Consider the following 25,336-nt stretch of genomic DNA (forward strand, 5'->3'; position numbering starts at 1 on the left):
AATCTTAATGGAATTTTGATATTTAGCCTACGTGAAAGTTGGGCAGTTTAGCTTGTGATTCAAAATTATTCGAACTTGTCGTTTTACTTTTGGATTGTTGTTGATGGATTAGAGTTGGAGTGGAGCGAGTAAGACTAGCCTAATGAAATGAAATGAAATGAAATGAAATGATGAAATGAAATGAAATGAAATGATATTTATTCGTCTATAGACATTATATAGACCGAATATAGCCCATTATATAGCCGAAGCCGACTGACAAGTGATACTGTAGTGAATTTAGTTTCAGTTTCAGTTGCAGTTCAGTAGTCAGAGTCAGAGATTCAGTTCAGTTCAGTTCAGTTCAGTATTCTGATTCAGTGCAGTGCAGTCAAGTAAATTTACCTTGTGCAGGTGCAGGTGGTGGAAGTGCGAACGATTGTTGGAGTATGAAGAAAGGAGAAAGAATTGTGTTTATTGGAGCATAAAGTAGTGATTATGTGTGTTTAGAAGTTCCTTGTAAATGCTGCTAGTTTTGTCTAACCCTGGATTAGTATTCCTCGATATTTCTGCATAGTAAATGGAAATCTTAGATCCAGGTATGCCTAATGATTCTTACCTAGGCCTAGGCCTAGTCTACTCAAAAGGTAACATGTTGTGACAAGGCACAAGTTAGGCCTAGGTTAATTAAACACAAACTGTGCTAACTTTTCACAACTTTGACTGGTTACTATTAAACCACTGCTAGGTACTTAATCTACGGCTACAAAAGGCTAAGTAATGGAACTTAGAATTTCCTTCTGTAGGCTAAGACTAAGCATAACATCTAGGCTAGGTAGTCCTACCTTGCCTAGGCTACTATAAAATGTTACTAGTAATAAAGTCTATGCCTAGCCTAGGCTACAAAAGCGAAATTACTACTGTCACAAGCATGTGGGAGTCATGGCCTTAATTTTTGTTAACATCTCCGGACCTTAAATTTAGTAGTTATGCTGCTGCTAAGACAATAGGCTAAACCCTATCATGGGAAGCTGCCCTATGGTAGGCTAGGTGTTCTTGCTTGGCTGTGTTGCAGACATTTAAGTTATAGGCCTAGGCTAAACTTATTAAGGTACCGGTAACTTAAGTTAGCCCCAGATAGGTACGGTATCGCACGTAAATTTGATGTAGTGCAAGTTATTTTTGCGTCTAACCCCCTACCCCCTCAATCGACAATACCCTCCTTCTGTCAGTGCTCTCAGCAGTAATTTGCCTTGCGATGGATGCCTTGGTTGGGTCCTAGTGGGTGTAGTGGTGCTTCATGCACTTGCTAGTCAGTTTCTTGGAACGCATGTACGTCAAACTTACGAGTCAATACCTTTGTGTACCTATAGTAAAATTGCCAGCTAGTGTATGGTAAGACGGCCGGCAGTGTGTCAAATTTACTTATTGATACCCTTAATGTTACACTGTATGACAACACCTTGCTATGCAATTCCTATACGTAGGCCTAGGTACGGTACGTCAAATTTTTTTACGTAGGTATTGATAACCTTAGCGTCATGCTGTATGAGCCTAACGATACATTTCTAGGGTTAATGGTAGCAATTGCTACGACTAGCTAGGATGGCATTCTGGTTAACATACTTAAGTACCATACTTAGGTGTTAACTTAGGTTAACACTAGGCCTACTTAACCTTAAAGTTGAACTGTCTGTCACACTGTACCATAGAAAACCTAAGCTTTGGAGTAGGCCTAGCCTATAACCTATCTACCTAATGCTACATTTAGGCTACCGGTAAGTTACCTAATTCTATGTCGGTCCTACAGTTGAACATGCAAATTTTAATAAGTTAGAACTATTTAAACTGTCTCACAGACCTACATGTAGGGCCTTTAGGCTTAAGTTGGGCCTACAACCTAAAACAGGCTGCATAACTTTGGTAGTAACTTATTATGTAGCCTACGTAGTTCTTTTTATAGCTGCTTTGCGCCAAAATCAATTAAGGAATTATTGAATTATTGAAGGGATATTTCTTCACTAAGCTTCACCAGGAATTTGTTTTCTCGATTTTGATCCTATTCTTGCTAATTTGCCATGATTTAACCTCACGCAGGCTCAGGTATCTTTAAGTTATCTTTTTTCAAAGTAAAACATAGGTATTTTAGGTTGTGAAACTTTAAGAGTTGTCTTTTGTTCTAGTTGTGATGACTGTAATGGCAGTATCCATCAACGAGATATGTGAGAACACGAAGCTGGCAAGAGAGATGGCGTTGATGGGTAACTACGAGACTTCCTCTGTTTACTACCAAGGTGTCATCCAGAATATCCAGAAACTTCTCATCTCCATTGCTGATAACACGAGGAAAGCCAAGTGGCAACAAGTATGTACATATGGCGTTTAAGTAGACTCAGTCTTATTTAGACAAAATCCTCGAAAGTTAATAAACAATTATATGCTCTAAGTTATAGGTTTCAAAACCACAAAAGTTTCAGCTGTAAATGTGGGGATAAACATTTTGTAACATTTTCTTTCAAGGTCATTTCTCATGAGGGACCTATGTATTTTATTTGTAAAATGTGACGTAAATGCAAAATGTAAATAGCATGTAGGCCTATATGTTTTAAAAGAATATTTTATTTGATAAGTTTGAGATATCAACCTACAAAATTTTTTAATATTTTCAAACTAAGGCTTTGATAGAAACGTAAAAGAAGTCAAGTCAACCTATGTACCGTACTTAAGGTTATGAAAGCTGTTTGCGTGAATTTTTCATTTGCAAACACTAGCAGAATCCTATCTCTTTACCTCCAACATTGTTTAGACAACTTATTGACCTATAGTATTAATTTCTTCATAAGCCAGTCAACAATGTGTCGAAAATCCTTTATAGGGAGGCTTGACACAGCATTAATGATTTGAAATTTGAAAAAGACTGTGTAGACCCTGGCTATAATTTTGGTATTTGTCTAGTTTGTAATGCTTGCCTTGAATACAATACTCGGATGGTTCCTGGTTTGGTCCTGGTAAAAGACAGTTCCTTTTTAGATATTTTGAAACAGAACCTAGCCGTCCTTTTAAGCATTTTCTACTCAACTAGTAAGTAACAAGGCTCACTACTTTCATATTTAGCTTAAAACTGACAATATTCAAAGTGCACCGGCAAGGTGATTAAGCTATGTGTAATACTTATTATTTTCAGATCCAAAAGCAAGTTGTGTCGGAGTATGAGCAGCTGAGTGCAGTCACAAACACCCTGCAGATGTTCAGGCTGGGCACGCAGATCGATAGGCCTATTGGTAAGTTTTGTACTGAGTTTGTTAAGTCAAAGTCATCGTTATTGTCATATAAGGTTTTTTACAATGCTCTGGTAGCCAGACAAAACAGGCGACATTGTCAAACTACCCTATATGAAAATACACTAGCTTATGGTAAAAATGAATTCATAGTAACAAAATAAAAAATTCACATTGATTTGTCTTCGAGAAACTGATTTATACTATAATAATTCTTTTGAAAAAATGGCAAGTTGTTAAAAAATCTTTCACCCATAAGAAGGTGTCCTTTCCACAATATTTTTAATCCATATTGAAAATATGTATGAAATCTTTGGTATACAGTAATTGTGGGGATTTTTTTCACTGTGGAGTTTTTCAAAATTCAATTTCATATACAATAAACATTTTCTAGGCTAACTTATTTTCTATCAACACAATAGACCTAATCCATAGAAAAATTGTATTTGTTTTGACGTTGTTAATTTTGTTTGTATTTAATTACAATAAAGACATTCTTATTCTTATTTAAGAATATACAAATTAGGAACTGTTAGAATCTTAAGTTTTTTAACAAGTCGTTTGCAAGAATGTTTTGTGGGCTTAAAAGTAATTAATTCAAGTACTATTCTTGTTTGAAGTTTAAAAAGTTGATACAAATCAGAGGTAACACCCCAAAGCTCTATTCCATATTGTAAAATTGATCAAAATAAGGCATGATAAATCATTACTCTGAAGTGTCTAAATCAACAACATTTATTAAGGCCATCATTAGAAAACATACAGAATTTAACTTTTTAGTTGGTGTTATGAAAGTGGTTCTTCCAATTCAAAAACTATCTTTATCAATTCCTAAAAATTTAGCTGTGTTGCTAAGATTTATTTTTACATTGTCAAAATAAACAAAGCCTTCAATGTCGTCCCTACAATGTGCAGTTTGAAATTTTACAATTTGCATTCTAATGTGGTTCATTTTCAAACCGTTAATTAGAAACCATTTTGACAGTTAAGACTAAACTTAGTTCATGGATGTTTTTTTATTTAATGGTCGTTGTTGTATCGTCAATATATAAAAACAAAATAGGTTTACCATTCTTCAGTACTCGATAATCCGCTCAATACTTTTCACAATATGGAAATCAAATATTTCATCGGCTCATATTTTCTTTTACTTGTCTCTCAACTTTAAAGGTTTATTAAATTACATTTTATTCCTTCATCAGAACTACATCACTTTTTTATAAGTGTTATAGACCATGTAAGAACAAATAATTAGTTATATCCAAGTTAGAAACAATTATCATTGGTATTGTAATCAATCTTTATCTTTATTATGAGACGAACTAGTTATGCTTTGATTATAAAGCTGTACCAAGGCCACAGTTTATTATGTTAAGAGTGTTGCTTGGTTGTTGTACGGCTTCCCTTGATAGTCATCACCTCTAGTGACTCATGCTGTTGTTGTCACCTTGCTGATAACACTGTGTTTACAACATTGTTTACAAATTTAACCAGGCCTTTCTAATTAATTAGTTGAATAAATTTGTATCATTTTGTTACCCTATACGGTTTAAATTTACTTGGAATGAATTTGTGTGGTTTTTTTGCAGTTTCGTTTTAAAACTTTTTTTATCTTTGCTAATTATTGTTTTAATGGCTATATAGAAAATCAAGTCAAAGGGAAAAACATTGTCTTAAGATAGAATTGACGGGTTAAAATTAAATTTTAAAATCATATTCTAACTGTCAAATAAAAAATAAATTTACGCTTTTCAAAGTACTCAATTTTTCAAAACAAAGTGTATTTGACCAATAAGTAGGCAGGCCTCTTCAACCGCCAAATCACTTTTAAATGACAATGTCTCATGAATCCAAATTCATTCTTCTATTAGTACAGTACTTATTGAGTATCCTATAGATGTACTAATAATATTGGAGATTTAAATCTGAAACACAGAAACCTGTGAACAAATTAAAAAAGTATAATAACTAGCTGTTGCCCACGGGCTTCACCCCGTTTGACATCATAAGTATTAATAAAACTATTGATGTTATAAGTTAACCTGAAATAAACAAAATAGGTACATTATTAAAAGAAACAAATAATCACTCCTGATTTTATTAAGGTAATAAATTGAAAGAATAACAAACAAATAAGTACAGCTAAGGTATTTTTAACATTAGGTATATGAAAAGTTCCCTTCAGAAAGGAATTACGACCTTAAAGGGCAATTTATGACATAATGGATAGTTTTGTGCTAGGTTTCTCGTCATGACGAACATTTTAAGTATATGGTTTATGGGGTGTAGCCTAACTTGTAGTTTTCTCAAAAGTTCATGGGTACTTTTGGCTTTATATAAAGAGGATTTAGCAATTTTAATTTGTTTGTCCCAAGTTAAGAAATGAAATCACTAAGTGTATCTAAAGATTTCTATTCTATTCTATTCCATTCTATCCCATGTCAGTATAATTGATACTTAGTCAGCCTAGTGATTTCAAAATATATTATTTACAAATATTTATAACAATAGTAGTGGGTGTTAAACTTTAATAGACCTGCACTTTTAAATTTAACTTTAGGATGTTTTGACAAAATCTTTGTAACAATAATATTGGGTTCCCCAGCTTAAGTGGACTGGTACCACGTCAGTAGGTTGAGGTTGTATTGATCACATTTGCATGTTGACTCATCTTACATTTACTGTACTTTTCCCATCCTCCTTACCTTTGTTTGTGTCATAGTGGAAATATAACTGTCACGATAAGTTATGACCAATTCAGAGTGACCGTAATTTTGGTGAATCTCATAAAGGAATTCAGTGGAAAATTTGTTCAATTTTCTATTTTAAGTCTGTTATGTTGAAATAAAAATGTTTTCATTTCATATTTAATGCAAAATATGTTTAGTAGTCAATATATTTCAAATTTACTCAAAATGGTAGAACAAGAGCAGTAAACTTAAATTTACACTTGGATTTTGTAGATGTTATTTTTTCTATCTAGGCCTAGGGTTTATTATGTGGCTCGGCTGGTAAAATTTTTCAGAGCATTCTTTTTCATTCTTGTGTAATTAGCTCTTGGATTTTGTAAGTTTACATGCTGCTCAATTTCCATGAAATTGGTATTTTGAAGTTAATTTTGATTATGTTGGTTTTATGTGGTTTGAGGGATTAGTGCGGAAAATTAGTAAAAATTGTTTTTACTAGGCCTGATCCTTCAAATCAAACAATTCCCAATCTCTCAATTCAATTAACATATTGTGTAAATAATTCTTTGCATGCTGCACAAAAATAAAATGCATTGTAGTTATGATTATATGACATTGCAGGAAACATGAACTAGCTACAATTTTAATTCATATTATTTATGGACTGGCATGTTGCAGGCACCATGTTGCGCAATTCCAACACTCAGTTCCTAGAGGAGCCGACCCGAGATGCTGCGTTGTGGTTCGGCACCCCCAAAGACCCTGATATTTGGCCCCCGCCTGACAGGGATCCTGATGTGTGGCCCCCGCCTACACCAGCTGATCACAGGTTTGTGTTGACTTAGTAATACAAAACTTTCTTGTAAAAAATGGTATGGTTAGATTTTTAAGCTTGTGAAATCCTATATGAAAGAGTAGAAACATTATTTGATCTATTTGAATTTGTATTATTTTAAAACTGTGGAATAGGCACCTTAAGGGGAGTGAAAAAATGTGTGGTTGGGAGAGAGGGGGCCGTGTTGCTGTAGGCTTGTTTTGTTTCTGCCTACAAAACTGACGGCACTAAGACTGTCTACTTGACTGCAGAGTACGTCAGATTACCGAGGGACGAATGTATGTATCTTTTCAAGATAACAATGTCAATGGTTTGCATCAAGGTGCCATCACTAATATGAATAAAGTACATTCTTATGCCTTTGAGGTCCACACAGTTCACCAACCTTTTAAAAAAGCTATCTCAGATTCGTCGCAGATGCAGCTGGTTATATTAGCACCTTTCTTCAATTTATTTACACTTTCAGCAAACTTAGATTACCAAACGATCTTGAGCTTATGAATAATAGTTTGATTTCAGGGGCAATTTACCAGTGAAACCGGCCAGAAATCAGCAGAAGAAGACGGACACAAAGTCTGCCAATAGAAACCAGAAGACATCAACTCTCACAAGAAAGAACGATGCCAAAAGTGGAGTGAGACGGAGCGTAGACCCCAGAGCACCGTCTGCGGCAGTGAAGAAAGAAAACAACGGAAACAATGTTACCAACGTAAGATCTTTGATTTAGGACTGCATGTGATTAGGTAGATTTACATTCCTGGAACTCTCAATAGGTTTTATTCTGAAAATCCCTAATAACAGCTGTAACATCTGATAAATTTCCTAGATCAGCTGTGACATCAGTCAGGATTATTTATTTAAAGCCCAATGATCAGGAACAGCTGGGTACAGTTTCAAACAATCATAAAGCTACTGACCTTCTCAGGATCGAAATTACAACCATCTGATCGTTTGACCAGCACCATAACTGCTCAGCCACCCAGCCAGTCTGGCCTTAGTAATAAAATGTAGGCTAGTCTACAGAATTTTATAATTTGCGATTTCTAGAAATTAATTGTAACTTATACAAATTATGAAGCTAATCCCTCTACAGTAGACTCCCGCTCATCCGGATTGGCCTTGTCTGGACTTCCACTAGTTCAGATCGGCAATCGTGATTTTTTTAGTGGCACAGTGCAGTAGAATCCCGATTATCTGAGCTAAACGGGACCGAGACTACCTTGGACAGTCAAAACTCTGATAACACGGCAGTAAAAATTATTACTGTTGGAATTGCATTTGCCCGGCTATCAATACTGTGGACTATATACGGTACTGTATTTGCTTGACTCTCAATAGCCCGGATTTATCGTAAACCGGACCGGACGTCCGCCACATTAGTCCGGATGAGCGAAAGTCTACTGTATTAAAAAAGTCCCTGGCATATAAACTGGTGTTTTTTGTTACAGTGTGGACTATTTTATTGCCAAGGATGTTTCTTTAGTTTTGCAAAACGTAATTCGTTGCTTAAGATAAGACGAAAATAAATATTCTCATTGGACTTTATAATTGATTTAATTTGCCACTTTTAGCTCTTTATTGTTGTAGTTTGAACACTTTTCTTATAGTTTATGATTTATTGTTTTAATTTAATACTTTTCACATCGTATTATTTTGTGATTTTACAGAATGAGAAACAAGACAAGGAGAAAGAAGATAAAGATAACAAAGAGGCTCAGCCAGAGGAGAGGAAGTTTGACCCTTCGGGCTACGACCACGACCTCTGTGAGATGCTGGGTAAGCTGCCATAGATGGGGACACTGTTTTGGCTTTAAGCTTTAAAGTTAAGAAGTCGACATCAGACTAAACCACTTAAATACTGAAATAGTCTAGTTTATGAAATTCCTTACTGTAGACACTACTTTAGCACATTCGGAATTTTGACAGGGTGGGTTACTGAGCTTTGTCTAAAAACATAATACAGTAGACCCCCCTTTAACCGCCCTTAATGGGACTAGAAATAGGTCGGATAGCTCATAAGGTCGGTTAAAACGGGCAATCCCTAAAAATATAACAAAATGAAGGTCTATTCATTTGGAATTTTATATTATTTTGATCATCCAACTACCACTTTTTTTTACGGACGATTTCACTGTGAACAAAAAAGGAAAAGAATTATTAATTTATTACCTAAGGTTTCTTTAGATTAAAAGTAGTCTACAAATTTGTTGAAATTAATTGCCGACAGAGGGTGCTGCAGGCAACACGTTAATTCCTTCCACAATGGGTTAGTACAGCATTAAAAGTAGTTCACTTCTACAAAACTCATGCCTTAATAAAACAGTTTTAAAACCCCTAAAAGGCATGGTAAAATAGCGTTGTTATAGTTGGGCTCTTAGAAAACGACCTGCGCGCTAATGCTAAACCAATGCTGGAGGAGGTCGTTTTCTAAGCGGCCGACCTATAGTAAATAAATTTTACCTCCATTATACTACCTGGCGGAAAAACCCCTTTAACATATTTGATGAATTATCATTGAACGACCATGTGTTTTGATTTCAGAGAGAGACATAGTCCAGAAGAATCCCAACATTAAATGGGACGACATCGCAGACCTTCATGAGGCCAAGAGATTGTTAGAAGAAGCTGTTGTCCTGCCTATGTGGATGCCAGAATTCTTCAAGGTAAGCACCACTGTTTCATACTAGTATTGCAGGAAAATGTTACGAATGACTAACTTCTGCTTGTTACCTTACGCCTACAGGATTGATCTAAAGATGTAGTCAGGAGCAGTAATCTAAAGAAAGTAGGCTTAAACTGTTAAAGGGTATAGGTCATAGACAGTGATAAAAGTCACAAGCCAATGGTGGCCATAGTTAGTCTAAGCGGCCACTCAAAATTTATGTATTTTCAGTTTTCAAAACAGATTTAGAATTTTGTCTCACTTAGCCAACCTAGCTTTTGTATGTGTGTGTAGGTGTGAGTGGGTGTTAGAAAACTGGTAGGAAATGTGTTAATTTCAACTGAGAAGGAAACAGAGTTATGAGAGTCCTATTAAAATTTTACCCAATGAACTTTTAAGGATATCATATATTGTGATGGTTCCAGGGTATCAGGAGGCCATGGAAGGGAGTGCTGATGGTGGGTCCCCCGGGCACAGGCAAGACCATGTTGGCCAAGGCTGTGGCTACAGAGTGTGGGACGACGTTCTTCAATGTCTCCTCTTCCACTCTCACCTCCAAGTACCGTGGGGAGTCCGAGAAACTAGTCCGTCTATTGTTTGAAATGGTAAGTAGGCTACAAGGTTATCCTCTGCTTTGAATTTTTTTTAGAGTCATTTTGTTGTTGTTTTAAATATGTTAAGCAGCGCAATTTAAGCAAAGTGCTATTGTAAAGTAACTTTCTTATGTCTTCTTACAATTAAGGTTAAGTTCCCTTGAGTCAAAGAAGAGATTCTGAGTCATGATCGGTTTTTGTGAAAAGAAAAGGATTCACGATACATTTTAGGATAAATATTAGGTAGACTCAAAGAGATGGATTGTACTGGTTGTAGCGTTTCAATTAAATTTGTTCCTCCAGGCCCGGTTCTACGCGCCATCAACCATCTTCATAGATGAGATAGATTCACTGTGCTCCAGGCGAGGGTCTGAGTCGGAGCACGAAGCCAGTCGCCGAGTAAAGTCAGAGTTGCTGGTGCAAATGGACGGCATCAGCAGCACTGAAGAGGCTGGCAAGGTAATATTGACATTGCTTTTTGTTGAGTCATGCAGCCCCTTAGCCCTATGATCAAACATGTGAGGGTAAAGCCGGTTAACATCCTTCCTAACTTCCAGTAGGTAAAACTATCATAGTCAGGTTTTTTCAATTGACGCAGAATTACAAACTCGTTCACTGGGTGTTGGTTCAGTAGGAGCCTCAGAACCAGTGGCTTTAGTTTAAAACTTGACATGAAGCATTGTTGGACTTTCCCAAAGGTTCTGGAAGTGGGTATGAGAGGGTTTTTTTCTTTTGCCTCTTTACCCAGTTACAAGGGACAATGCAAAACCGTATGCCAACCAACTCACTATTTTTTGTAAATATACTAAATTTTGAATTCATAGCGTTAGTGGGTTCTTGATTTGAGTTCCCTAGAAAAAGTTTTTACTTAGACGTTATCGATCTATTTAATATTTATTTATTTTGTATTTGTTCAGGTGGTGATGGTACTGGCTGCGACCAACTTTCCGTGGGATATTGATGAAGCGTTGCGGCGGAGATTGGAGAAACGAATCTACATACCTTTGCCTAACAGTGAGTATACCAATACAACAAGACAATAACTCACAATTTGACATTTAGACTATGTAACATAACTCAAATTGTATTTTTAGTAGATTCTTCCTTTTCCTTTGTTGATATGTGGATAAAATCTGCTTACCTATATGTAATGTTCCTCAAAACTTTTTTTTTTTGACAATAGATTCCCTTCTTTCCCAACCCCTAAAGACATAACCCCTTTGGGAACTAAAAAAGTATAAACTATCACAACATTTAAGTTATTGGGTATCTTAAAAACCCTCAACCTATGTGTGACTCACCGATTTGTTTTTTTTTTAGGCGAAGGACGAGAAGCACTTCTCAAAATCAACCTGAGAGAAGTGAAGCTTGAGTCTAATGTCAACCTGAAGGACATTGCTGGCAAGCTGAAGGGTTACTCTGGTGCTGATATCACCAATGTCTGCAGGTAACACATTACAATCACTATGCAAACTGTAAATGTATCTCTTACCTACCAATAGTCATAGTCATATAATCTTTATTCAGGAGTGCAACATGTTGCACCAGAATGGCGTTATACAATTAAATTATATTGTTAGAACTAACCATAACTTATATAAAAAGGCTAAACAAAAATACAAAAGCTTATATCTTACAAATTTACAACACATTCAACCAAAAAATTCATCTAGGGAATAAATGGGCTTGGATAACATAAAAGTTTTTAGCTGTTTTTTAAATTTATTTTTGTCTGTTATTTGTAAAATATTATGTGGTAAAAGGTTATAAAATTTAATCCCAGCATATGGAGGTTTATTTTCAAAGAATTTTAAGTTGTGATTTGAAAAACTGATTGTGTGTCTGTGCCTTGTCCCATAGCTGTGGCATGAACCCAAGGTCTCAAATTTTGGTAAATTATTCTTTACAAACAAGATCAAATCAAAGATATATTGGGCAAAAACAGTAAGAATACCAAGTTTTGAAAATTGTTCTTTAACTGAGGTTCTCCAATCTTGAATGTTTAACATGATACGAAGTGCTTCTTTTTGAAATAATAATATTTGTTCCAAATTTTCATGAGAGGTTGCACCATATAAAATTTTGCCAAAGGAGATGTGGAAGTGAATAAAAGCAAAGTAAATTATATTTAATTTTTCCAAAGGACATAATTTAGACATTTTTCTCAGAGCAAAAATCCCTGATGAAATTTTACGGCCAAGATGTTCAATATGAAGGTTCCAATTCAAATTTTTGTCAAGTACAAGTCATAGGAATTTAAAATTTTGCAGTTCTTCTAGACATTTTCCTTCCATCAAAATTCTGTGTTGAGCTGGTTTATTACTTAGATATGTTGAGAAAGATATGCACTTTGTCTTATTTATATTAACTAAAAGGTTTAAATTGTTTAAGAAAGTAGTTACGTGTGGAAATTGGTTATTTGCTATTGACTCTACTTTTTGATGGGTATTACCAGATACAAGTAAGCTAATGTCATCAGCATATAAACAGACTTTTGCATCATCTAATACATCTGGTAAACCCTTTGTATAACATATGAACAACAGTGGTCCCAGGATTGATCCTTGTGGCACTCCATATTTTAAAATTTCCAATGATGAAGTAAAATTTACCTTATTGTTGTTTGTGACATTAGTTATTTCTGCATATTGTTGTCTGTTATTTAAATACGATTTAAACCAATCTAAAGCTCTTCCCTTGATACCCAAACAAAACAGGATATTTACCAGCTTGGAGTGTGACACACTATCAAAAGCCTTGCTGAGGTCCATGAAGACCCCAGTAACATTATTTCTCTTATCCACCGAATCTATTACTGATTCAATGAACTGAACACTAGCACTAATCACAGACTTGCCGGATTGAAATCCATGTTGTTCTTTATCTATCAAGTTGTTGGTTTCCAGAAATTCTGTTAGTTTTATACACATAGCTTTTTCATAGATCTTAGAAAAGGATGGTAGTAAAGATATAGGTCTATAGTTTGAAGGTATAGCGGGGTCTCCCTTTTTAAAGACTGGTTTAATCTTAGAAATCTTTAATTTGTCAGGAAAAATACCTGTAATAAAAGAACAGTTTACAGGATGACATAACGGATATTTTAGAGAGTCAATTGCTGTTTTAATAATAGGCATGGGGATCTCATCATAACCATAAATGTTGTAGTGTGTGATGAAAAATACTGGATTTTTAAAACAAGATCTCGACAAGGCATTCAATCAGTTTTGTTTTAATATTTGAGCGACACTACGTCGCTTCCTTTATTGCTTCTCTAAATGTAAATGGATTTTAGTGTGTAAAATTGATAACTATTTTACTATTTATTTACTTTAGCTGTGCAGTTTTTTTTGTTTGTTTTTTTTTGTTTTTTTTTTTTGCTGCAAACTACTATTCCAACCAAACAACACAAAACAGTGTCCATTTATTAGACACATAATACAAGTACGCTCCAAAATAAGTACACTGTTGTCCTATAAGCAATTTTCCTCTGTAGTAATTTTTTATCCGGCTTTACTTACCTACGTACCATGGGTACCAATGGGTGTACCATGGGTTGTCAATTGCTCACAATCTAGTATTAAACTATTAGTTTTGGAACATTAATTACTTACTTAGGCCACTTGTATCAAAGCTGGTACTTGGCCTCCAATACGTTGTCATTACTCTCGGTCCTCCGAATCTTCCTCTACTAGTATCATCATTTTCATATCCTTCCGGACTTGATCCCAACACCTAGCCTTTGGTCTTCCTATTGGTCTCCTTCCCCTTGGATCTTCCCTTAGTAACTATTTCAACAAATCTTAAGCAATATTGGAGCATTCTAGCTACATTTTCTATGTCTGAATGTCATCAAAAATTGTCACAAAATCATAAAATCAAAATCAAATCAAATCATATTAATTTATTGACACAAATAACGTTACATTGGGTAAAAGAAACGTCATATTGTAAAAGACGTTAAAACTGAAATTGTTGTAACATGTCACATGGCTGGGCAAACAAAGTGATAAAATCTCCTATATTGCGTAACCTTTATATCCATCCTAGGGACATGAACTAATCATTTTATACAACACATCAATTGCAGAGATCACATATATTTGTTTGTTGCAGGGACGCATCCATGATGTCTATGAGACGCAAGATCGCCGGGCTGCGGCCAGACCAAATAAAACAGTTGGCCAAGGAGGAGCTTGACCTGCCAGTGTCCATGCAGGATTTCTCTGAGGCCATCTCAAAATGTAACAAGAGTGTGAGCAAAGAGGACCTCGACAAGTATGAGAAGTGGATGAGCGAGTTTGGCTCCACGTGATAGTGGAATGGAGAGTCGCCGGGCGACTCATCATGAGGTAATTAACCGATCTAGGTGGTGTCGAAGAGTTTTTTATTTATTCGGTGACCTGACATGTGTTGGTCTTTGGTAGATGACCTTGTCATTGAACTGGCGAAAATATTCGCAGAACATTTTGATGCGGACTACAATTTAAAATTAGTCTTTTATCTTGATAAGGAAGAAGTCAGGGTTAGCAATGAATTTTGTCTATTTTTATTGGTACGTTAAGTCGTTAATGAAAAGCTTTAGATGATATTTTCTAACACAGTAAGTTCAATTATTTCATTAAATAACTGATATCAAGCATTTTAGTTGCTGGAAATTTTTGTGTTGTATTTAAGACCTTCAATTAGAATATTTTAATACAGTAAGTTCAACTATTTAATTAATTAGCTGCAATGTTTTGTTTGCTGTGTGTTTTTGTGTAGTATTAAGACCTTCAATAATGATTAATCTAAGTATTTGACCAGTTTGTTGTGTTCCAGTTAAGTGGCCTGTCGGAACACTGAGGTTCTGTCTACTCGGCGCAGCGCGACCGACAAAACTTAGTGGTTCAACGACATTTTACTATTTTTTTCATCACCGCCTTAAAATGTAGATCGTAACAAGTAATTAATCTGCAATCGTATCACAATCTCTTTAATTATCTAAGTTTTTTTTCTGATTTGAAGATAAACGGAAGACAATACAATGTAATATTTCTTAACACGCTCAGATTACTGATAATAAACACAACGGTTGTGTAACGGCCTCGTACTTAAGCAGTGTTAAAGTCAATATTTATTGTTGGGAGTTAGATTACATAAGTTGTTGCTATTTGGATTGTTTTAAATCTCTGATGCAATTAATATGTGAGTTTTCACAGTTTATGAAATAAACTTAATTATTTAAGAGTTTTTTGTTTTATCCTTACCATGAAGATCCTTGTTTCCTAAAGTAACCGACGTAAGCATAATCATTAACATATTTACTACCACCAGGTAAAATAGGGCCTATCATTCTAAGGAGTTTGATGGCTGGTTGGCTAATTTGTTTTCCTTTCTTGCAGTTTTACTTTATGAATCCTGAAGCTCTATACTGTATACGATTATTTGGAGAACTGTTTGTTATAGCCTTACCTTTTGAATCCTAAAGATCTTTATCTCTTAAAATAACCAACTTTCCTCATAACATAAATTTAATTGTTTACATGTTTTGTTATAGCTTAACCTTATGAATCCTGAAGCTCCTTTCCTAAACTTTCCTCAATGACCAAGTGGAATAGCATTGTAGACAAGACCATTGCAGGGATGGGCAAGATATGAATCAGAAGATGGTTAATGAAAATGAAATATGCCTTGTGATGGAAATCGAATGGTAGATAAAAATATTTAATATAATAGTGTTGCTTTTTCATTGCTTGGGCTTATGTTTTGTTTGGATTTTTCATGTTTTACAAAAAAAGCTGACGGTCCCCGTATAGCAGGGGCTCTCAACTTTTTTGCTTTACACCTCCCATCCCCACCCTCCATATTATAGCTCCTATATCATTGAGCTAAAGTGATTGTATCACTTTGTTCATAATTAATAGCGGCATTCTAATCCCTCTGTGTAGTTAATTATTTATTCTCTATTTTCAGTAAGATAATGTGGTTTCATTTAAAGTTTTTATCATGACTACAAATCCCAAATAAATTTTGTAGGTACCTTTTTGCTTTAGCGTTTTTGTATTATTATTTTTCTAAGGGCGGAGTGTGCTCCAAAGAGGTTGAAAACCGCTGGTCTAGAGGGTATTTTCAATTTCTGTCTGTGTCATATTTGGCCATAACTAATGGAAAAAAGGAGAACGTTTGTTGATAAAACTTGAACAATTCTTTAGAATATCATAGATTTTGGTGTGAACAGCATCATGGAAAGGTAAACACATGGAAAATACCAAAGACTTCATCAGCTCAAATTTTCTCGGCCGATATAGACCCCTTAGCTTGACATCGTCACTCTATGTTGAAAGAAATGTGTTCCGAAAAAGAAAGCTTACTGCTCGAGGCGACACAAAGATTTTCAATGTTATTGACCAAATACCTTTGGCTATCAAATGAGATTCTAATTTAACTGTCTAAAATGGCCTGGCATAAGGTGCACAGACGAAACACGTGCATTAGACGAAGCACAGTCTGAGTCTATGCTATGAAGTGGATATTGAAAATTGCAATAATTCATAGCATGAATCGTACAATAACTAAAAACACTATTTGGTGAGTTAGTAGGACCACTGGGCCCAATGCAGCCATGTCAAGGGTCCACATTCTGGCACTGTACATGCTACTACTTTTTATCAGTACAGTTCATCCTTATGTTGTGCTATACCAGCTCACCCCTTGCTTTACTGGATACCTTTCAAGGCCCCTGTGGCCCATGTGGAAGAGAAATGCGCAGGAAATAAATTTATGTCCCATCTACCAAAAACACTTCTAACTGAAAATGATACAAAACAGTTTAAAAATTGTCTGAAACAGTATTTGATTAAACTTGCCCCTTATTTTTGGGAGAACAAATAAAATAAATGTTTTAATTTTAGTTTCAAGTAATAAATTTTATTTTGTATGATTTAACTCTATTCCTGTAAAATTGTACTTATATGAATAAAGGATATTTTGATTTAATGCAATGTTAAAGAGGATAAACATCTTAAATACCCCCTCTGCAGCATACCTGCAGACTAAGCGAATTTAAACTTGTCTGATTACATATTTCCTAAAATATTTTCATATATAATTAAGACGTATTTATTCCCAATTTAAATAACATTAGATTAAACGAGTGCTTAGGTTTGCTGCCACAGGGAACATAAAACATGTTTTTTACCATACGTCAATAGTATAGGATGAAATAAATAAATTTGCCAAATTATATCAACATACCCATAAACAAGTAAACTACAACAGTTTTCATTTTCTCCATAAGAATAACATGGAATTTTAAATTACACTTTTTTTTTATTTTCTCCGTGACCGTTTGACATACAAACAGTGCTTCAATATACTAAATTATTTGTTTTTTTAAGCTCTACAAAATGGTTTGGAAAGAAATTGCAAAAATTCCCCATAAACCCCCGTTTCCATGGTCTGATATGCTGGTTCGCGAACTCGTTAATAAACGTAGGTTACCAAATTTCATCAAAATCGGATTATTTTTGCTTGAGTTATCGCGATAATGGACATATATATATATGAATCGGAACAAATGGTGTTTTTGGCCTCTGGGGACCTCAAAACAAAAAAGTAAATCGGTCTCGGGTCTAGGTCTTACCATGAGACCTACGGTAATAGCTTATTATTCATATGGGAAATTGGCTAAAAATTAAACAAAAATAAGCGTAATTAAAAAACATATTGACGCAACTAAAGAGTAATTAGGGGAGGAGTAATTTTCACAAAGGAAATATTTTCTTCAATTTATGAACTCGTTTCAAGTCAGCCTCTGGCTATTGTTGACTCAGATTATATTAATCTTACATAATTTATTATCAACACATGAAAGTAGAACATTGACAAATAGGTCAGTGATAAAACACTAAATTGATGAAAGGAATCCTGTTTTGCGTGTTCATCAAACAGCATAAATGATTAAACAAAGGCTTGACCGTGGACTATATTTACAATTACTGTTACATTGTCAAGAGATTTTTAGTTTTATTCAAGCCTGCCTAAATATTTAACTAAAATCACTTTTTTGGGTATTTCCCATAAAATAGGCTATTACTGGAGGTCTCATAGTGAAACCAACACCTGGGACCTATTTACTTTTCGTTTTGATAGGGACAGTGGATAAAAACACCTTAATTTAAATTCATATATCTTTGTATTTTCTAAAAATGAATGACAGGTACCCTTAAGAGCTAGTATTTATCATTTTGAATAATTGGTACAACTTTGCAATTTGATACTCATGCAAAGATTAGTTCTATCATAACAGTTAGTTTCCTTATGGTGGCTGTTAGGATGTACAACCGATTGCCCCAGTACTTGAAAAACTTTGGAGCCCCAGATTTTATAAATCAACTGAGAGAGTGGCTGCTGGCAAGACCCATGTACTCCCTGAACATTTTTTTTTTTTTTTTAAATATGCCTCTAACTGCCACCAAAACTGCAAAATGTATATATGCTAATTATAATAGCTTTTTACTCTGTCTATCCAGCAAGAACTGGTCATGGATGTCGAGGGAGGTAATTCAGGTACAGTATCACGATTTTAGGTGCAAAATGGGGCACACCGTATTTTCCTATAGTTCGGCCGTTTAGAAAACGACCTGCGCGCTAATGCTAAACCAATGCTGGTGCAGGTCGCTTTCTAAGCGGCCGAACTATAGTAATCGTGGGCACACCCCTAACAGCTTGCGGTCTGTACAAAATAAAAAATCGTGATTTTCCACTAGGTATTTACATTGACTATAGTCAATGGTGTTTATGACCGAGTTTTTTAAACATGTTGGATAGATAATTTTAAATGCTACATTATATACAAGTATGCCTACAATTTTTATAAAATCAACTATTTTTTAGTAATTAATATTAAACAAATACACATATAGTGATCCAACATCCTACAAAGACCTTCAATTCAGGCAAAAATCATTGTTAAATAAATAAGTAGGCCTAATTTAAGTTTAAAAAATAGAAATAGCCGCCATTTGAAACAAAAAAAAATATATAAATTTAAAATTAAAACTTCACCAATATTTCTGAATTTTTAATTTCATGAGGCCTTTTGCCAGCCATGCTGTCGAATATTTAGTAGGGCTAACCATGCATTGTATACATGAAACGAAGTGTAATGTTAATAAACGTAAAACAATAATTTACTATGAAGTGAGAATTTACAAAACAAAGAACGTTTAGATTGACAATTAAATTGAGTAAATTGATTGTTATTGTTTGATAGCTGGATGATGGCAATGGGAAGGTAGTTCAACCGTTCATATAATACTTGTGAGAGGTAGAATTTTAACTAAATTAATTGACGAATTCCATCAACACGGCTAGCCTACAGCACAAAAATATACTACTATAACCTACTATAAACATAAACATACTACTGTAACACACTACTGTTATTATAGTAGTATGTTTTCTGTGCCTACTGATAGTGATAGGCCAGTGCAGTTTTTCAGTCTCGCACTCGACTAATATTCAACAAAAGGATTGAGAAGTGAGAAATGAAGCAGCAACGTTGACACAGATAAATTACACTTGTTGCTCGCTGACAATTCTTGGTCTAAATTGGGCGGGAATTGCTCCAACAGCGAAGCAAACGCCTTCTCATGCAAGCGTATTGTGGAAGATTGAATCCTTGCTTTGGCTCGAGTTTTGCTTTTTAAAAGAATAAACTTAACATTGTAAATTGGGAACTGTATTTTGATAATCGTTGAATAGTAGTTTAAAGAAAATTTTAAATAGGTACTAAAAGTCTACATTCAGATATGGAATAGTTTGTCCACGTGAAGTGGTTTCCGCATAAATAAAAAAAATACAGAAAAGAAAAAAGAGCCAAACCACTAGAAATTCAACTATTCATTCAATTTGGTATGCTATTATACACAAAGGCTCACTATAATATGCTATAAAGCAATACTATTGATACATCTCGTTTTAAAATATTAGAAATTAAATGCAATAAACGAATCATAAAACCGTAAAGAGTCTAAAAGTTTAAACATCTGAATCTGGGGTTGGAGAAAGTTTCGTTTTTTCAGAAAGATCGTGCAAGGAAATGTCCCTTAAGCCGGGTTTTCCTAGGCGCGCGGAGTCGGCGAGTGGAGAGAGGAACGCGGAGAGCGGACTCCACTTGTCTTAGGCAATTTAATGTTACTGTTTTCCTAGAAGCGGAGCGGAATGCCATGTTAATTTCAATTCCGCTCTCCGCGTTCCTCTCTCCGCTCGCCGATTCCGCGCCTAGGAAAACCCAGCTTTAGAACCATCATGGATGCTTTGCTTTCATTTTATTTTCTTACTATGCTAAAACAATTAGAATAAAAGCAAAAGGTATTGCGTATATCCATGGTTTTATTTCATTGTAGCTTTACTGATGATTTTAGTTTTACATTTTACTTGTAGCAAGCAGGCTTTAATTTATTCATTTTCACTCTTCCACTCTGAAAAGTTCATTACGACTTTTTGTGACTCTATAGTCAGTAAAATGTAATTGTTTATTAATTAATTTGTAGTATGTGATAATTAGACCAAGTTTAGTCGGGACATACAATAAACAGCGTTGGGTATTAATACGTTTTTCGGTATAAATGCCTGCAATAATAAACGCTGCCAGTCAATACCGACACACTTGTCTGTAATGAGATTGCGAGAGGTGTTGCCACTCCACTAGAGAATCCCTTTTATCCCATATCGGACATTTAAAATCCCATGCACCATCTTGAAATCATGTGTTGTGTGGTATCTTTAAATACCACCGTCACCGTATATCCACAGATCAAACAACCCAGTCATAGATGTCAAACATTCAATTAATTATTCTAAGACCAGGGAACGCACTTAGGTGAGTGCTGAGCGTATAAATGCACGGTAAGTTTGTAGGTACGTTTGTTATAGTGATGTATGACAGCTGTGTAGCTTTGTTATTGACTACGATCGGCTGTTTTCCAGCCAGGAAGCTGATCATTTATTTAAATCCCAATTTTCAAGGACAGCGAGGGCTAATTAATAAAGACCACCTTCCACCATCCGCTCTCAGCACCCACGAATCTTTGGGGCTGCACGGAGTAGGCGCAAAAATATTATCCCTATAATACAATAAGGGGTTTCTCTATAACACCCCTTTTCCGTCCGTCCTACTGAACCGATCCTTCCGCTTGAGGTGCCATTTAAAAACGTACAATGGTTTATCAAAGAGACGAATAGCAACGAAGGCAAATTCCTTAGGGTTTCTCCGTTTCAATTATTTCTAGAGTTTACTTTCAAAAGGACATTGATGTTGACCAACTTTTTTTGTTAAGATATGTAATTATCATTGTCATTTCAATAATTTTCCTCTTGTTATTTTTACAGCTGTGCTATTATTATTTATGCAGCTTTGTCATATAAACAAATAATATGAGTTTTGTAGGTAGATGTGAACATAGAAAAATGTCTAAATACAATTTTTCTTTCCTGTATCAACAGTAGTTATTTTCTTTAATTGCAACATTTTTTACAGTTTAAATCTAAACTTTAGTTCAACAGATAATCTTTCACAGCTGTTATATCTTGTGTTATATCTTTAGCTGTTAAATATTTCAAATGAATGTTTAACCATAATAATCTTATTGTAAGGGACGAAACAGGTTATGCAAATGGATTTTAAATAGGCTACTATCTTTATAAATGTAGACTGATTGAGGTAGATAAATCACTATAGGTGCAGATTAAACAAACTTCTGTGAAACGTAAATGGTATTGCATTGGATTCATTTTTGTCTTGGAAACAAAATGTTGAACGCTATTAAAATGCCCATATTGACAACAACGGGCCCCCAAGTTTAGTCTAAAACAGGATTTTATTCTTATGTAACCTGGCTCAATAATATACTATTTATTTAAATCACTGTTCTTTCCAAAAACGGAAAATGTCTATTCATCTTCCTGTCTTATTAGTAGCCCTTTGTAAGAATTATGTATCAAATTGTCAAACTAGTTGAAGTCATGTTGCTGTTACATCTTGTTTGAATCTTACAATCCCCCCTTTATCCCACAGACAGTCCAAATATCCCATTCGGGGGAGAAATCCCTCCACACAGCAGGGGGAGGCGGGCGGACTTGCGCCGTACGATCCTGCTCCTTCCAGACTCCTTGATCCTGCCATCATTCCTTCCTCGGACCTCTGGACAGACATCCTACGGGACTCGACAGGACACCATGGGACACGAGGACTCCCACATCCTGGTGCAGGACACCTACATAGCATCCTTCCTACCTGCCCTCAGGTGAGTGGAATCGTGGAATTATCCTGCGTAACGTATGGAGTGCCCAGAGTGCGTATGCGGCGTCCTCTCAGTGTGTAGTGGACGGTTGATTAGGTAGGGGTGTTGTATTTTTCAATATGGTTTTATTAGTTTGAGAAAATTTCCCTTATAAACCTATTGTCGATGGGGGGCGTGATCGGACTAAAAAACGGCATTTTGCAATTTTTATATTTTTTTCAAATTTTAACCCTGAAGCAATTGTTCTATTTTACAATTGTGTAAAGTTTGAATTTTAATGATTTAATCAACCACCCCCTTCCCCCGAGGGGGGATTTTTGTTGAGAACAGACATTTAAGGGGGCGGTTGAATCTTGCGTTATAGGTGTAAGATAATTAAGTATTTTTTATTTGAAAAGTATGTTTGTACCTACAACCTGTAGAATTGGATGTAGCCCAAGACTAAATATTTCAACACAAATATTTTAAATGGAAAAATTATTTAAAATATTTAAAAAAATTGTTTTTTCACTTAAACGCCTTTTTTATCAACTTGGCTATTTCCATGCTAGAGTTTGGAAAATAGAATCTCCTCTTCAAAACAAAGGATAAATTATTCAACAATTCAACCATCGAATAAAATATGTCATAGAACCTGTGCTATACCCGTTTCCGTACGTCATAACACGAAATTGAACTTTCGGGAATCGTCTAAGAAACAAAAACTTCTGCGAACTGTTGTTACAAAACTGCAGAAAATATTTGCATAGGCTTTTTTATATTATGGAAAAATGAGGTTATACTATTATAATAAATAAAGTTAAAGACAAACCTTCATAGACACGAAAATACACAAAACAATTGAATTTGTAAGGTTTTAACAGTTTTCTTAAGGAGGTGTCATTTCAACCACTCTGTTTATAATTTCGTTTTCTCATTTAAAGTTATCGGTGTCAATATGAGCCATTATGTTATATCTCCGAGTGGTTGTTAGGCCTTTTAGTATAGGTGGACATTATTTATGAATTTTATCATTTGCTATAGTATTTTCCACAATTCTTTCACCATTCTTCCCATTTTGAATGCAGATGATTCATACAGTCACAGTCGACATGTGATAACCCCACGGCCCAAGTATAGTGGCGGGTCATCTACTAACTGTCCATAACTCCCGTAATAGCTCTAGCCGTGGTCTCTATTGTCGAGGACGAGGACAGTAGCATGCGAAGTGAGCTGGACATGCAACACGGCAGTCATACATAAGTGAAACTAGGACTGGACAATTGAGATAGGAATAATCGTGTGAAATATTGTTTGGATTTTCGTGAAATGAGATCCTACAAAGTGTTAAAAGTTTTTACCACCTGTCCCCATATAGAAAGTAGTTGTTTTCGATGTCAGTTGATGTATATACGAAAATTATCATTGTCAAGATCTTAATAATGGCAGTCTTTTTTTAAACCAAGGTTCATCCAACTGCAAATATAATTATTTTAAACTAATCTCTTTTTTTTCGAGATACGTGTTTTAGCAACCATATCAAACACATCTTGAGTGAAGTATGTTCTAGAGATCGGATTTAAGCTCTTTTAATAGTTTTCAATAAAAATAGTTAGAACATAGAGGCATATTAATGTTTTGATGTTTTCTCGAACTATATTTTATTTTTTATAGTTGTTGCCAAATCTTAAGTCATTGTCAGTGATCAGTTGTGTATTGGAAATCATCCCGTTAATTTAAAGAAGTAAATTTTATCAAACTGTGTCCGCCCCATTGAAAATGCAAAGCTTGCTGAGTAAAACTGCAATAAGCATTTTATACTTATATGCCAACCCCGTACGAAGGTCGGGTACTCTGCTAGTAAAACCATACAAATCAATCAGCGAAAGTCCCAATGACACAGATTGACTATCACCCCGGAAATGTCGGCGACGTTCGTGACGTATGCATAGTAAACTAGGAAGTGTGATGGAAACATGATTACATTAATAGCACATGTGAAGCTAACAATCTATCAATATCGTGATATACGACACACGCAAGCAGCTGGTCACTGACACTGGACAATATACAACGTGGACTGACCATACCTAGGATATGGGCCTCGGGATTAAGTATCTAACCTAACTTTACCTAACCTAACCTAACAATATATAAATATCGTGATATACGACACACGCAAGGGGCTGGTCACTAACACTGGACAATATACAGTACAACGAGGACTGACCATACCTAGGGTCGAGGACTCGGGATTAGGTATCTAACCTAACTTTACCTAACCTAGCCTAACAATCCATCAATATCGTGATATACGACACACGCGATCATCTGGTCGCTGACACTGGACACTAGACAACGTGGACTGACCATACCCAGGGTCGAGGACTCGGGATTAGGTATCTAACCTAACTTTACCTAACCTAGCCTAACAATCTATCAATATCGTGATATACGACACACGCAAGGAGCTGGTCACTGACACTGAACAATATACAACGTGGACTGACCATACCTAGGGTCGAGGACTCGGGATTAGGTATCTAACCTAACTTTACCTAACCTAGCCTAACAATCCATCAATATCGTGATATACGACACACGCGATCATCTGGTCGCTGACACTGGACAATATACAACGTGGACTGACCATACCCAGGGTCGGGGACTGGGGATTAGGTATCTAAACTAACTTTACCTAACCTAGCCTAACAATCTATCAATATCGTGATATACGACACACGCAAGGGACTGGTCACTGACACTGGACAATATACAACGTAGACTGACCATAACCAGGGTCGAGGACTCGGGATTAGGTATCTAAACTAACTTTACCTAACCTAGCCTAACAATCTATCAATATCGTGATATACGACACACGCAAGGGACTGGTCACTGACACTGGACAATATACAACGTGGACTGACCATACCCAGGGTCGGGGACTGGGGATTTGGTATCTAACCTAACTTTACCTAACCTAACCTAACAATCTATCAATATCGTGATATATGTCACACGCAAGGGACTGGTCAC

At 35.5% G+C, this 25,336-nt stretch overlaps 1 protein-coding gene across 3 annotated transcripts in view; it reads left to right on the forward strand.

Annotated features, from left to right (window-relative positions):
- LOC128992725 (katanin p60 ATPase-containing subunit A-like 1) overlaps positions 1-15,252 on the forward strand; it is a 38,197-nt gene extending 22,945 nt beyond the window's left edge. For 2 of the 3 annotated variants that reach the window (XM_054416447.1, XM_054416449.1), the window contains exons 2-13: positions 2,163-2,344; positions 3,164-3,260; positions 6,623-6,773; positions 7,299-7,488; positions 8,447-8,555; positions 9,321-9,442; positions 9,867-10,046; positions 10,338-10,493; positions 10,952-11,048; positions 11,355-11,481; positions 14,148-14,383; positions 14,853-15,252. In XM_054416447.1, the coding sequence (XP_054272422.1) occupies positions 2,163-2,344; positions 3,164-3,260; positions 6,623-6,773; positions 7,299-7,488; positions 8,447-8,555; positions 9,321-9,442; positions 9,867-10,046; positions 10,338-10,493; positions 10,952-11,048; positions 11,355-11,481; positions 14,148-14,346 (1,610 nt within the window). In that variant the 3' untranslated portion in view covers positions 14,347-14,383; positions 14,853-15,252. Of the gene's footprint in view, positions 1-407; positions 579-2,162; positions 2,345-3,163; positions 3,261-6,622; positions 6,774-7,298; positions 7,489-8,446; positions 8,556-9,320; positions 9,443-9,866; positions 10,047-10,337; positions 10,494-10,951; positions 11,049-11,354; positions 11,482-14,147; positions 14,384-14,852 lie in introns of those variants that run through there. The other variant, XM_054416450.1, reaches the window with a different exon arrangement.
- Positions 15,253-25,336: the final 10,084 nt, after the last annotated feature.

The sequence above is a fragment of the Macrosteles quadrilineatus genome, unplaced genomic scaffold (assembly GCF_028750875.1).
Source record: "Macrosteles quadrilineatus isolate MER2022 unplaced genomic scaffold, UCM_ALF_1.0 Scaffold_4__1_contigs__length_99947679, whole genome shotgun sequence".
Lineage (NCBI taxonomy): Eukaryota > Metazoa > Arthropoda > Insecta > Hemiptera > Cicadellidae > Macrosteles > Macrosteles quadrilineatus.